The 16,132-nt window shown below is 41.9% G+C and overlaps 1 protein-coding gene across 4 annotated transcripts in view; it reads left to right on the top strand.

Moving 5' to 3' along the window:
- The window catches only part of DLGAP4 (DLG associated protein 4), a 177,484-nt gene that overhangs the window by 27,850 nt on the left and 133,502 nt on the right, over nt 1-16,132 (top strand). For 3 of the 4 annotated variants that reach the window (XM_058178596.1, XM_058178595.1, XM_058178597.1), the window contains exon 2: nt 881-891. The exons of the other annotated variant lie outside the window; for it this stretch is intronic. In XM_058178596.1, the coding sequence (XP_058034579.1) occupies nt 881-891 (11 nt within the window). The remainder of the gene's footprint in view (nt 1-880; nt 892-16,132) is intronic. 4 annotated transcript variants of the gene reach the window in all.

The raw sequence follows: 16,132 nt of genomic DNA, 5'->3' as shown, positions 1-16,132 counted from the left end.
AAGTTTTGGGGATGTTTAGTATTAGATATATTTCTGAAGGAGAGGGGAATTGAGAGTGTGATTATGTGTGGAGTGACTAGAGATTATAATTTAGGATTTATTTTGGATTATGATTGTTAGTTTTGATACCCTGCATTTTGTTCTGGGAAGTCGGGATGGGGGGTGGGGAGTAAGGGGGAGGGGAATTGGGGGGGGAGGGTAGAGGATGGAGTGATGGTTAATGTACAGGGATTATTGAAGATGTATAAATATAATTAATGTAGGGTCGGGTCTGCCCAGTTACCATTTTAGAACGGTGGGGAGGGAGAAAAGAGGAGAGAGTAGGAGGTAGGAAAGAGGAGAAGAGGGGTAGAAGAGGGAGAAGAGGAAGGAAGAGGGGTAGAAGAGGGAGAAGGAAGGTGTAGGGTGGAGGGAGGAGAGGATGTAGATAAGAGAAGGAGAGGAAGGTCTGGAAAGTGGAAGAAGATAGAAGAGGGAAGAGAGTTAAAAGGGGGGTGGTGAATGGGCAAGCCCAACTAAATGTATATAACTGTACATTGGATGAGCTGTTGGATATGATTGTAAAAATAAAACTTTTTTATAAAAAAAAAGTTTTGGGGGTGTTTTAAGGGCCATAAAGCACCTATTCTGTGGCTGTTGTGGTTTAGAACTTTCCTAAAATAATCTTCATACCTCAAGGACTAGATATGTATTTATCCTGCCTGGTGGCCAGTGGTGGGATTCAAAAAATTCTACTACTGGTTCTGTGGGTGCGGCTTGATGGGCGTGGCTTGGTGGGCATGGCAGGGGAAGGATACTGTAAAATCTCCACTCCAGGGGAAGGATACTGCAGAATCCTCATTTCCTCCCGATCAGCTGGGATCTGGGAGGCAGAAATTAGATGGGGGTGGGGCCAGTCAGAATTTTTACTACCGGTTCTCCGAACTATTCAAAATTTCTGCTACTGGTTCTCCAGAACTGGTCAGAACCTGCTGAATACCACCTCTGCTGGTGGCCTCCAAAGCTTGTCTGCAGAATCTTGTAAAGTAACACTGGAGAATCTTCACTCCTTCAAATATTAACAAACCAACTTCTTTCAATCATCATCAGCAAAGCCAATAATGAAGGCTATAATCCAACAACTTTTGAAAGATCAAAGTCCCTTTTAGATATTTTTTTCTTTGTATGATCTTTGTAGAAGTCTTTCATCGCACATTGATGTAGACCCTGCTGTGGAGCAGAATAGCAATTTAGAAATTACAGGGCATGTGCGAATAGTTCCCTATATACATACACATTTATGCATACCAGGGAGGTAAAGTTCATTGCCATAAAGCAGAGTAGCAAAAAGTATGTTTAATGAGATTCCTTCTATCATTTGAAGTGGTAAAGTTCTAAGAACAATTTGCTGTTTAAGTTGTCATTTGATGTTTGCTGGCAGGTTCCATAGCTGTGGTCTAACTGGAAACGCCTTGGAAGAATTGTGATGGGAAGACATTTCAGAGCATTAAAAAAAACCTCACCTTGATTGACTCAGACTAGTCACACAGTAGCCATGTGGATGTCATTGAAAGTAGACGTTCAGTTGTTTTAATTGTCATTAAGCAGTCCTAAGTCAAGACTACCTATAAATGGGAGACATTATAAGGTTTATTTAGATGCACTGTGGTTCTAAATTTGAAGCACTTTCTAGCCATTGATAGACTTCTCCAAAAAGCAACAAGGCCCAAAGAGCATACCTCTTACTATGGTCCTTTATCAGAGGAAAAAATAAATCAGGATTTGGCACTGCATGTTTGTTTTGTTGTTACGAATTCTATAGTGAAACAATGAAATGTTCGAGGTTTTTTTTTTCTTTGATAGAACAGTAAACAATAATCATGATTTTTTTATTATTTACCAGGTTATAGGTGAAAGAATGAACAATTGGGCCTGTTGTTATTTTTTTAAAAAAAGATCGATGGATATGCACAATAATGGGCCTGTCTCTGATCTGGTTTGACTTTTAATTGGGTGAAATTGGCAAAGGTCCTGCCACACATTTCTTTCATCCTCAATCAAAGGATCAAAAAAGATTGGGATTCCATCAATCATGTTGTCTATTCCGGTTTTCTCCAAAATGAGGGGTAGAAGATTTTCCCAGTCACCTATTGATTCCTCCTTTAATTGGAGGTAGAGGTCCTGAACAAAACTTTCCTCATGCAACATCGGTTCTATAACTGAAATTCCCAACATCATATCTGGGGGCACCAATATCCCCAGGCACACTTCCCTTTTATATGTTCTTTGCCACATTTGTCTTTTGCAATAATAATAATAATAATAATCACCCCTAGAAGCAACTCCCAACAGTCTCTACTCATCATCTTCTTTTAAAGACCCCATAATCCCTTGCAGGGTGGAGTCTGGGCAACTGAATAGAGCTAGCAGAGTGTTTACTGGCCAGATGCTCTTCCTGTTGCCAATGCTGAGTTTTGTTCAGCAGATATATTCTCATCATGCTCAGAGAGAAAAATATCTGCCTCTACCTAGGATCAAACTCACAGCCTCTTGATTGTGAGGTGAGAGTTCTACCTCTCAGCCATTGCACACTCCTCTCAGTGGTTTCTACTCTCCTCCTTATTTCTAAGAAATAGAAATGGGCCCCAAATGAGACCCCAAAAGCTTATAAGTCATTGATAGCCAGCATTTACTGCTATGTTTCAAAATGACAAACCTGTGTGGGATAAACACAGATGGGCAAAAGCTTTGAGAACATCCAAGGAAAAACAGCAGTTATTGCCTAACATGTTTACAACATAATGTCAGTAACTTCGCTGCAAGGCTCCCTATGAGCTAATTTCAACATTCCATTCCGGGGGTGTCAAACTCACATCATCATCACGTGACGTATCGTGACTTTCTTTTCCTTCGCTAAACCGGGAGCGAGGGTGGCCAGCACATGACGAATGTGACACCCCTATATTCCAATTTCAATAGGTTGACTCAGCCTTCCATCCTTTATAAGGTAGGTAAAATGAGGACCCAGATTGTTGGGGGCAATAAGTTGACTTTGTATATAATATACAAATGGATGAAGACTATTGCTTGACATAGTGTAAGCCGCCCTGAGTCTTCGGAGAAGGGCGGGATATAAATGCAAATTAAAAAAAAAATATTCTAAGTCAGTGATGGATAACCTTTTCAGTTCCAAGTGCCCAAAGTGCTTGCACACCCATAATGCAATGCACCTGACCCCCCCATGCACCCCCGCCAGTGCTGGGTTTCAACATTTTTTACTACCGGTTCTGTGGGCGTGACTTAGTGGGCATGGCATGGCTTGGTGGGCGTGGCTTGGTGGGCGTGGCAGGGGAAGGATATTGCAAAATCCCCATTTCCTCACAATCAGCTGGGACCTGGGAGGCAGAGAATAGATGGGGGCGGGGCCAGGCAGAATTTTTACTACCAGTTTGCTGAACTACTCAAAATTTCCGCTACCGGTTCTCCAGAACTGATCAGAACCTGCTGAAACCCATCTCTGACTGCCACACATGCGCATATGACCCCCGCATGCACCCCCGCACATGCACGAGTGACCCTGTGATTCCCCCACCGCCCCACACATTTGAGTGATCCCCCCACATGCACCCTGCCACCTGCACATGCATGTGCAACCCCTGTGCACAACCCCCTGTGCATACGCATGTGTCTCCCATATGCACCCCACCCCCACCCCCCGCTCATGCGTGGCAGAGACCTGAAAACCAGATGGCCGGTGGGAGATGCACTCGGCAGAGCTGAGCTAGAGCAACAGCTCGCATGCCCGCAGAGAGGGCTCTGCATACCACTTGTGGCACGCGTGCCATAGGTTCACCATCACGGTTATAAGTGTATCCATTAGCTAGAAAAGATGTAGAATTTCCGCTAGTCCTTTCCTTTCACAAAGAGCCTACAATTGAGAGAACAAGCATAGTAACAATCTCTTCAGAGGATGCCTGCTCAGCAGCTCTCTCTGTTGGCTGAGAAGCAGCCAGTGCTCCTCCTGTTTGACTTTCAAGCATTTAGCAAGGGATGCGAGAAATTAATGGGAAAAAGCCTGAGAGCTTTATTGCATCCAGAGGCCTCAAATGCTATTACTCTGCCAAATAAGAATAAAATAATTCATCCAAATATCACAGGGAATGAGCGCTGTGTTTTCTCTCTGAGGCAAGACTGAAGTAGACGTATAGTTTGATTAGCAAGTCACCATTTCTTGCCATCCTCTGGGGACAAGGAAGTACTGACAAGGCCAACAAAAGCTGTGAGCTTATGCAGCCAATGAGATCTCCCTGCCAGCACTTGTTTTATTTATGAACTCTCTAAAGCTGAGATTAAACAGAAGTGAGATGTTATCCACATACTGTTTTATCTCATCTAGAGCCTCTGCCTTTATAGGTACTGTTGGAAGAAAGAGGGCCTGCTAGCAAGATGGGGTTGGTAACCTTTCTTGCCTGACTGTGCTTTCTTGACAATTTGGAAAGTGAGTGGGTGGATCCCACCTCCCTCCTAATGGCTGTTTCTTCCAAGATGATTGAGCTTCAAAAGAAGAAAGCAAGAAATTGTTATATTTAACAGGTAGCAAAGTAAGATCAATCGAGGACTGCATAAATCAGGAAGACTTTCTCAGCCTTTTTCAAATAGGTACAATTCCTATCCAGCATAAAAGCTGTTGACAATAGTAAAAGTGGAGGGTATCAAGCTGCAGTAGAATCTTTCAAATTAGAGTATATTAGTATATCCCCAATTGAATTAAATTGGGCCAAGTATGAAGTAACAAGTCCCTCCCTCCATGTTAGTTGGGCTATTTTTGGATACAGGCCTGTTAATCTTCTAAGAACACCAATGATCAGATTTACTGAGTTTTCCTATCATTTGGACTAAAAGGGGAAACTGACAGAAACAGTCGATTTCACCCAGCTTCAAAGTGAGTCCCCTAAAATAGCCAACTGGAAGTTTTCCATGGAGTAGGCAAAATTGTACCACCTCCCTTTCAAAGTAATGAAATCAATAGAAAACACAACTCTGCACAACCTCTTATCAGCAGAAAAGCAGAAAATTTTTAATTTACACATCTGAAGCAGAATCAGCAATACATCTTTTTCTCAGTTTAAATCTTTTTTTTCCTACAATCCACCATTTTTTTAAAAAAAATGTTAAAGATATGTTTAATAACAGTCCTGTAGTCTTCCAGAAATCTTATATAAAAGTATGTATGAGGAAACTGAATTGTATCTGAATGGCACTTTTGGTCAGGCTGTAATGCAGGCAGTTGCCTCTTATGAAAACTAGATGTCTATTTCCTTCAGCAGTCCATGCCCAAATAACTATGACTGGTAATACTTAGTCCCCTGAGGAGATCCTTGCATACCACAGCATACAGAATATGCTTTAATTTGTACTCTCATATTGATAAGGAAATTACCAATAACAGACTTTATTTAAACATTAAAGGCAACAATTATTTAATATTACAACAGATGCTTTGGAAAGTCGAAAATCATTCTTTTTTTGTGTGTATTTTGTTTCTATATTTTTAATTTTATTGCATCTGCTATTTCTATATTGATTTTTTTCTGTTCTCTCTCTTGACTATTAGTCTATTAAGGTTTTTTTTAAATAAAAAACAAAAAAGTGTGTGTTTGAGAGAAGGAGGGAGAAAGAAAGAGAGAGAGAGGAGGGAGGGAGGGAGGGAGAACTCTTTTGGTTGAGCTCATTTAAACAGAAGCTGTCTGGCCAAAATTAAGGATTTTTTTCAGATGTAATGCTGTATCAAAATCTTCCTTCCAATTTCCCCAAAGTTTGTACCTCGACCTTATTGTTGTGATGTTTTAGAATGTCTTGGTTGGTATTTGTGACCTTACTTCAAGTTAGAGATAGAGATTGTTGCTGTTTGTCATCTGTTATCTAGATCTCCATCACTCTTCAGTCTCCCTAATGGCTGCTGTTTCCTCATCTAATAAAGCAGTATAGAAGTTCCCTCCAGAAATTTTCCCTTGTAAATGGATTGGCCCAAGGGAAACTAGAGAGGCTTCAAGAGATAATTGTACAATTAAAGATAAGACCCTCCAACCTGTCCCTTGACCACTCTGCAAGTAAAGCAAGTGCAAGACAAATCCTATTATCAGTCCATTTCATCAAATTCCCATTTCTTTTCATTAGATTGAATGAGATTGCTTTTTTAAAATGTGAAGGGAAAAAAAGCTTCAGGAGTTGGTAAAGTGGCTATTTCAAAATTCTGCAATAATTTTTTACAACCAAACAGCTGATATGGGGCAATGAAGTAGAACCTGGGGAAAGAAGCTATAGAATCATATTGGGCACTATCTAGTGTGTTTCCCCAAAAATAAGACATGTCCGGATAATAAGCCCAATCGTGCTTTTCAGCCCATGCGATAATATAAGCCACCCCTGCAAAATAAGCCTCCCCCATCAACTAGTTACACGTATGTGCAGCTGGTCCCGCCATTTCTTCTGGTTGCTTGCTACACAACCAAAATGAGTTGAGGAGGTGAGACCGGAGAGGGGGAGTTCTTTGTTCTTTGTTTATTTGTAAATTGTTCCCTGTTCTTTGCGCCAGCCAAGCAGCCTAACATGTCCCACCCCATCCCAATTGCAACAGCAGCCTGGCTGCTTCCGGTTGTGACTCCGCCCCCGAGCCTGTCCTCATGGAGGAGAGTGACTCAGAAAGTGAGGGAGAGGAGCCAGCAAAGCCTCCTTCGCCAGGACCCTCCTCGCTGGCACCGCCCCAAGTTCCAGCTGCAGGCCAGGAGGAGGAGCTGACAAGGCCTCCCTCTCCCGCACCCTCCTCCTCCCTGGCAACGCCTCAAGTCCCAGATGCTGACGATCAATCCTGGATTGATCCGAGGCAGTAACGAAAAGATAAGCGTGTGCAGCAGAGGAAAAGGTGTGGCAGGCTCAGAGATTGCTGAGTCACTGAGCCACACCCCACAGGGTATAAAAGTGGGTGGAGCTGCCAAGTAGCCCTTGTGACGGACAAAAAAGCTACCAAGGGTGCACTGCAGCTCGGTTGTTGGAGGGTTAAAGGACTTTGTCAGTGAGTTTTGGCAACGGATCTTGGACACGAGATAATAATAATAATTATTATTATTATTTATTAAATTTTTATACCGCCCTTCTCCCGAAGGACTCAGGGCGGTGTACAGCCAACGATAAAACAAAATATATACAATTAAAACATTTAAAACACAGCAGATTATAAAGGCTGATAAATTAAAAATTTAGATTTTAAAATTTTAAAATATTAATAAACCCCAAATTTAAAATTCAACACTATGAATTCTACAACATAATGGACTCAGAACTTGGCATGCCTTTGCACGGTCACTACCAAGGATTTCCTCAACTGAAGAAAATCAGGTCTGTAGCAAATAAAAAGATTGGGAGACACGCGTCTTTACGGTTGCTCTGTGAAGTGGGGAGGGGGATATAACACTTCCCTTCCCCACTATCTCATCGAGATGGGTGGCAGGTGTGGCATGGAGCGAGACATGGCTCTCCTTGCCATCTCTTCTCCCCCCCGCACCCTCACCGGCCATGACAGGACTCCTGCTCCTGGCTTAGCCACTCGCCCCCTTTAGGGATGCAATTTGGGGGTGGCAGGTGGGGCGGGTGAGAAGCGGGATGCAGGTCTTACCTTTCAAGATCCATCGCTTTCCTCACTTTCCCCGAGTCCAGGGAAACACGCTGTAAAAGAAAGCCTCCTCGCAAGTTTGAGAAGTTTGATCGTGAGGTGAAGAACAGAGAGGGGAGACGACGGCAGCAACGGGACATTCAGTACCACACTCACTGCTTCCTGCACCCCCAAAATAATAAGACTCTCCTGATAATAAGGCCAAGCTCTTATTTAGCGGGTCAAAAGAAAATAAGACCCTGTCTTGTTTTCAGGGAAACATGGTAACAAAATGAAATTCAATGGTGAAAAAAGTTTTTTCTCTACAGAGAAAAAAAAACAAAATGCACAAGTACAGTATATGTGGTACCTCGCTCAATCGTAGTAACTGTGAGAGGGATCTTAGAGTCCTAGTGGACAACCATTTAGATATGAGCCAGCAGTGTGCAGCAACACCCAACACGATTCTGGGCTGCATAAACAGAGGGATAGAATCAAGCTCGCGTGAAGTGTTAATACCACTTTATAATGCCTTGGTAAGGCCACACTTGGAATACTGCATTCAGTTTTGGTCACCACGATGTAAAAAAGATATTGAGACTCTAGAAAGAGTGCAGAGAAGAGCAACAAAGATGATTAGGGGACTAGAGGCTAAAACATATGAAGAACAGTTGCAGGAACTCGGTATGTCTAGTTTAATGAAAAGAAGGACTAGGGGAGACATGATAGCAGTGTTCCAATATCTCAGGGGTTGCCACAAAGAAGAGGGAGTCAGGCTGTTCTCCAAAGCACCTGAGGGTAGAACAAGAAGCAATGGGTGGAAATTAATCAAGGAAAGAAGCAACTTAGAACTGAGGAGAAATTTCCTGACAGTTAGAACAATTAACCCTTGGAACAACTTGCCTCCAGAAGTTGTGAATGCTCCATAACTGGAAGTTTTTAAGGTCCGTTCCAACTCCGTTATTCTATTCTATTCTGTGCTGTGCTGTGCTGTGCTGTGCTGTGCTGTGCTGTGCTGTGCTGTGCTGTGCTGTGCTGTGCTGTGCTGTGCTGTGCTGTGCTGTGCTGTGCTGTGCTGTGCTGTGCTGTTCTAAGAAACAGAGGATCCTATAGCAAACAGCAGATATTGAATACTTGCTACTCATCTGCAAGATTGTAGCTGTGTTGAGGTCTAAAATAGCTTAGTGGACCAGGGCTGAGGACTTCAGTTTTTGTAGAAGTGTTTTTTAAAATCGTTTTAGCCTTTGAAGACTGCATGCTTATATAACAATGTCACTCAGAATGGCATAACTGAATTCCTGGATTTGGAGAAAAAATAGTGGCCTTATTAAAATGCAAAATACATAGTATTTCAGATAATTCTAGATACTTAAAACATCCATCTAAGCCTTAAATACTTATGCAATTGATTTTTTTTTTCAGTTAAATTTCAGTGAAATAACCCTAAGTTATTTTTAAGACTGCCAAATGGACTGGAGAGGGAATGTATGGGACGAAAACTTGCCCACATTTACAAAAGAAGAAATGTGGCTAGAAAGAACTATTTTTCATAGGAAGAAGGAAGAGGAAATTATCAGTGAAAGAACTAAAAATATTGCTTTGTCCAAGGATTTCAAATATTAAAATCTCAAATGACCAGGATTACCTTCCTGCCATGCCTTTTTCCAATGCAGGACTAGTTGAGCTTGGGGTTTGAGTGTAACAAGGAAGAAGAACTTTCTAAGCTGAAAGAAACTACAGTTTTGATGGGAAGTTCATATTTCTAGGACATGTGAAATATATGCTTTAAATCCTGCTTCACATTATTTTACCTCCACTGAATTTATTGCCTGCATCTGAGAAAAAGCTGCTTACTTTGCTTATACCAAACCTTCCCATATCTAGATGAAACCTCATACAGCACTGATCATACAATACTGTATGACTCCCTTTTTTTAGCTGAAGGCATGAGAAACAGTTTCATCAGCATTCAGCTACAATACCTGTCACATAGACACTGCTTTGGACTTGACTTTGGCATACTCCATAACAACAATAACAACAACTTCCTTTAGAGAAACTGTAATTGTCCATCACTAATGTTTCTATATCTTTTTTGAATATTTTAGCATCTTTTATCAAGAGTATGGCTCACCAGTGTCCATCAATAATACCATTTCCACCTATTTATTTATTTTTTATTTATTTATTTATTTTGTCAAATACATTAAATAATATATATGTATAAGCATGAATTGAATACATAAAATGAATACAACTAAAGGGAACAATAGGACAGGGACAGTAGGCACGCTGGTGCTCTTAAGCTACCTATCTCTTGTATCACCCACATCTGTCACTGGCATAGCATGCATCCATCAGTAATGCTACCAGCATCTATCACCAGCTCAGTTAGAAGATAATGCCAAAGCCCTCCAGTGTTCTGTCACAATAGGATGTCACATCAATACAGCTAGCAGCGTTTAGCTGAGTTGGAAAGAGCAAGAGCCCAGGGCTTCACAGCTCTGTTCACCTTGTACATTTCTTAATTTAAAATGGTCAGCAGAAAAACTAGAAGAACATGAGAGTTGTTTGCAAGTTTTCTTTTTCTCTTTGCAGTAACTCAAATGTGGCCTTAATTAATAATAATCAAGTGATGCCTAAGCAATTGTATTAGCTGTCAGAGTACACTATTTCCTCTAGCTCTACTCCAGAGTACTTCTCCTATCAGTAAAGGTAAAGGTAAAGGTCCCCTCGCACATACGTGCTAGTCGTTGCCGACTCTAGGGGGCAGTGCTGATCTCCGTTTCAAAGCCAAAGAGCCAGCGCTGTCTGAAGATGTCTCCGTGGTCATGTGGCCGGCATGACTCAACACCAAAGGCGCACAGAACACTGTTATCTTCCCACCAAAGGTGGTCCCTATTTTTTCTACTTGCATTTTTACCTGCTTTCGAAACTGCTAGGTTGGCAGAAGCTGGGACAAGTAACAGGAGCTCACCCTGTTACACGGCAGCACTAGAGATTCGAACCGCCGAGCTGTCAACCTTTCGATCGACAAGCTCAACGTCCTGAGCCACCACGTCCCTTTTCTGCTATCAGTATAGTTACGCTATTACTATAGTTGCTTGCTAGATTTAGTTGGGACATTTAATACATGGAAGTGTTTGAGCTTGTGGCTGTCAGTTCAGCCACTTGGGTTCTGGACCTATGACCCTCCTGGTTGTCTAAGGTCTGCAGGGAGGTGGTATATGGTTGGTCCAAGAGATGTGCATCCTTAAGAATTCCTAGGTCTCATTCTCTCTCTACATGGAAGTTACTTGCTTATTATTCCTGAGTGAGAAATCCTCCTATATTTTTTCCTATCAGTTTTATATCCAGTTTGATGAAAGAGATTTTGTTTTAAAAATCCTTAGAACAGTATATAAATATAAAATCATAATAGTTGGAATGTGGCTTTCTCGCTTTTAGTTACACAAGACATCAGTTGAAGAGAGAATGTCTAGCCTTTCATTCTGCAATTAACTTTGCAGAGTCCTACAACTTCCCCAGTTTCTCCTACTCTCATTCAGTCCCAAGGATTGGCATCAGGAGGAAGTTTTCCCATGGAGCTTTTCCAGGGTTATATTACTGGTGGAGATAACTTCCTTAAGCAACTCAGATCAGTTATTCTTTTGCTAAAGAAATTGTGGTACCGTTTAATGTCCATCTCTGATTAACTTAGGAAAATGCTATCACTTAATCTATATTTATTTTTAATTTTTAGGATTGATTACTTATGTGCCATCAGATCAGTATTGACTTTTATATAAATAATTTTTATTTCCATTTTCCAATATCATATTTATGTGCAAACTATTATCCATCATTAATCATTAATTTTCATTTATTACTGATTCAGGCCTGCCCGATTGCCACTTCCTTTCTTCACAACCTCCCTCTCTACCCTCTACTACTTTCACATCCTTCATCTCCTTCGCTTTACTACTTCCTCTCCTCCTTCTCCACTCCTCCCTTCTTACCCTACCTAACCTTCTTATTCCTCCTCCTTCTACTCTTTCCTACCTACTTTCTTCCCTCCTTCTACTTCTCTCTCCTTTTCTTTCTGAAATGGCAGTCGAGCATCCCCAATTTCATTTTAAATTTTATTTTCATATCTTCAAAAATTACTGTACATTAATAATCAATCCATGTATCATTTTCCCCTCCTCCCCCTTCCCCCCCCCCCCCCCAGACTTCCCAGAGTAAATACCGGGTATTATGACCAACAATCACAAGCTAAAGTATACAAAATATACATAACCTCCCACCTTTAAAAATTTAAAACTTTAGATCCCCTCACAATAAAAATAAAGAGATAGGAAAGAATAATAAAAAGAAAAAAAGAAAAGAAGCAATACCAACTTCACTTATTACTTCTTCTTACAGTCCATCTTTAAAATTAATCCATCTTCTCAAATTCAATTTTTTTTTCCACTTGTATATTCCTTCAAATTTCATAAGTCCATTTCTCAAATTACAGTCCATCTTCTTGAACTCAAATTTTCATCACTTATATATTTTTTCAGTTGCCATAACATTTAATGTCCGTTCTTCTTAGAGTCCATTTTAAAAATTAGTCCATCTTCTAAAATTCAATTTTTTTTCACCCACTTGTATATTCCTTCAAATTTCATAAGTCCATTTCTTAAATTACAATCCAGCTTCTCAAATTCAAATTTTCATCACTTATATATTTCTTCAATTGTCATAACATTTAATATCCAATCTTCCAATACTACTCAATTAAAACAAATAATCATTTAAACTATATCCACAATATAACAGTAAACAGTTAAAATCATTACATCCACATTATCTAAATTCATACATTTCACTTTCCATCCGTCACAATTAAATAATATCATCCCATAGATTTATACCATACAAATAGCAAATAATAAAAATCCTATAATTTATATCCTAAACAAATCAATTCCAAAAATTAACCATAATCATCATATTCACATCTTAAACATTCCTCCCCTCTCCCATTCTATTTTCCATCATTTCCAAACCAATTAACTTAGCATCTAACAACAAAGGATTCCCACTCTTTAAAACATTAATATAAAAATGTCTCGCTTTCATAACTGAATTAAGAAAATATTTTCTGCCTCTAAAATTCACTGTCAAACCCATTGGAACTTCCTATCTAAAATATATCTGATGTTTCTTAAACTCATCCACTAAAAAAGCAAATTCTCTTCTCTTTCTTAACATCTTCATCATTTTTATATCTTGTCCCAATATTTGAAATTTATTTTTATAAAAGGCTTGCAAAATTTCATACCTAACCTTTTTAGTTGTAAAATAAATAACCACATCCCTCGGTACTCTATTTTGTCTTGCCCACCAAGAATTAACAAGATAAATTCTTTCAATATTAAGATCAGTATTGACTTTTAACAACCAAAATCTAAAACTAAGATCATATGGCATTTCCGGTTCCTTTATATGCGGATAGCTGTGTTCCTATCAAACAGGCAACAAGTAGTCAAAATAGGAATGCTCTATCAAACACTGCATCTGTTAACAGCGGTGTCCCCCAAGGTAGCATTTTCGGACCCATGTTCTTTATACTTTACATAAATGTTGTGGTCTGCCGGCGGCCTGTGGAGCTGGCAGCAGAGTCAGACAGTGAGGAGACTGGGGAGGAACATGGGCCAGTCCTGGAGTCTGGGGAATGCTTGGATGAGGGCTCTGCGTTGGAGGCAGAGAAAGGGCCATCTGGGAGGTACATGCTGCCTCCAGAGCCTCTAGAGTTGGACCTCAGCGAGGCAGAGGAACAGGGGAGTCTGTTCCCAGTGCACACATGTGCAGAGCTGCCAGAAGGCAAGAACAGTTAAAACAAAAGGGACGACTCGGGAGTAGGGCTTGGAGATTATTGGCCCCTCCCATAAGACTTAATAGAGCAGCAAAGGCATGTAGGCAGGAAGCAACATTGTTAATTCTGTTCAGTTTAAAGTCTGAAGCTCTGTTTGATTCTGGACTCCATGTGGCTTTGCCAATTAGGTCTTTGGCAGCGTGTCAAGGGAGATAAAGGTGGGAGATTATCAGCCTTTACAACTATTTGGGACTCATCTCTGAATGAATAGAATTCACAGCTGTTGCAATAAAAGAGGTTTTTGGGGCTACTCGTGTGTTTTACTGACTCAGGAAGCCTAGGTCAGAACAATAAATGACCTTTGAGATCATATTATAAGCAACTGCTGATGATGTAAAATTATTCAACACCACCGACAATGCTGCTATCCTACAAAAAGACTTTTACTATGTGTTGTGTCCCACTCCCCCTCTGACGACCGGGTCTGGGAAGTCTGTATCAAGCATGGCCACGAAGCCTCTGCAGCTTTGCCAAATTCCTTTCAGATTTCTCAGGGCAGGCAGGAATCCAAGGTGTGACTTCAGCAAACCAGATGAGACTTTGCTTGACTCAAATTGCTTGACTCAAGCTGGTCTTTTATATAGGCCATGGGGTATGGCTCCATGACTCAGCACTTATCCAGGCCTGCCCCTCCCTTCGTTCTGCTGACGTCGCCTCTCAGATCTCCGGAAGCGAGGATCCTCCCACTTTAGATTGTCTTCTGCTGTTTGAGAAAGGGAGGGGTCGGAAGGAGCAGGCCCGGGCAATTCCAATCCGTGGCTGACTCCCTCTAATGGCTGGGTGTGAGTGAGGTTTGTTTGTTCATTCCTGACATCCCCTCCAGGCATGGGGCCAGGGCTGGGGGCTGGAGGCATGCCAGGCCGTTCCTCTTCATTATCACTCTGAATCTGATAGCAGGCCCTGCAGGAGATGGGAGAGGCCCGGTGAGGAGAGTAGGGAGGACGAGGCACAACACTGTGTCAGAATGGTCAACAATTGGCAACTCCAAATCTCAACCAACAAATGCTCTTTCTTACACATTGGCAAAAAAAAATCAGAACACAAAATACAAGCTGGACGGATACGACCTAACAGATGACCTTCACTCTGTCAAAGACCTTGGAGTACTCATCTCAAATGATCTCAGTGCCAGAGCTCACTATAACAGCATTGCCTAAAAGGCATTAAGAGTTGTTAACCTAATCTTGCATAGCTTCTTCTCCGGTAATATTGAACTGCAAACTAGGGCATACAAAACTTTTGCTAGACCATTTCTCGAATGCAACTCATCTGTCTGGAACCCTCACTGCATATCAGACATTAATACAATTGAGTGAGTCCAGAGATTTCACAAGAAGAGTCCTTCACTCCTTCACTTGCAACAGAATACTTGAAACAGCAGACTTGAAATTTTGGGCTTAGACAACTTAGAACTTCACTGTCTTCGGTCTGACCTAAGCGTAGTACATAAAATTATTTGCTATAATCTCCTACCTGTCAATGACTACTTCAGCTTCAACCGCAATAATACAAGAGCACACAATAGATACAAACTTAAGGTAAACCACTCCAAACTCAATTATGGAAAATATGACTTCAGCAACAGAGAGTCAATGCCTGGAATACACTACCTGACTCTGTGGTTTCTTCCTCAAATCCCCACAACTTTAACCTTAGACTATCTACTGTCAACCTCACCCCATTCCTAAGAGGTCTGTTGTGACTCCGGCCCCTGAGCCTGGCCTCATGGAGGAGGATGATTCTGAGAGTGATGGGGAGGAGCCGACAAGGCCTCCCTCTTCAGGACCCTCCTCTCTGACACCGCCCCAGGTTCCAGCTGCAGGCCAGGAGGAGGAGCTGACAAGGCCTCCCTCTCCCAGACCCTCCTCCTCCCTGGCAACGCCTCAGGTTCCAGCTGCTGAAGATCAATCCTGGATTGACCCGAGGCAGCGACAAAAAGATAAGCGTGCGCAGCAAAGGAAGAGGTGTTGTCGTGTCCCACTCCTCCTCTGACGGCCGGGTCAGGGAAGTCCGTATCAAGCGTGCCTCTGCAGCTCTGCCAAAGTCCTATCAGAGTCCTCAGGGCAGGCAGGAATCCAAGGTGTGACTTCAGCAATCCAGATTAGACTTTGCCTGACTCAGAGAATGCCAGAAAGCAGATCCTTTATATAGGCCATGGGGTGTGGCTCCATGACTCAGCACTTATCCAGGCCTGCCCCTCCCTTCGTTCTGCTGACGTCGCCTCTCAGATCTCCGGAAGCGAGGATCCTCCCACTTTAGATTGTCTTCTGCTGTTTGAGAAAGGGAGGGGTCGGAAGGAGCAGGCCCGGGCAATTCCAATCCGTGGCTGACTCCCTCTAATGGCTGGGTGTGAGTGAGGTTTGTTTGTTCATTCCTGACATCCCCTCCAGGCATGGGGCCAGGGCTGGGGGCTGGAGGCATGCCAGGCCGTTCCTCTTCATTATCACTCTGAATCTGATAGCAGGCCCTGCAGGAGATGGGAGGGGCCCGGTGAGGAGAGTAGGGAGGACGAGGCACAACACTGTGTCAGAATGGTCAACAATTGGCAACTCCAAATCTCAACCAACAAATGCTCTTTCTTACACATTGGCAAAAAAAAATCA

This window comes from Ahaetulla prasina, chromosome 3, assembly GCF_028640845.1.
Source record: "Ahaetulla prasina isolate Xishuangbanna chromosome 3, ASM2864084v1, whole genome shotgun sequence".
In the NCBI taxonomy this organism is placed as follows: domain Eukaryota; kingdom Metazoa; phylum Chordata; class Lepidosauria; order Squamata; family Colubridae; genus Ahaetulla; species Ahaetulla prasina.
This window is presented reverse-complemented; position numbering and strand designations above follow the sequence as displayed.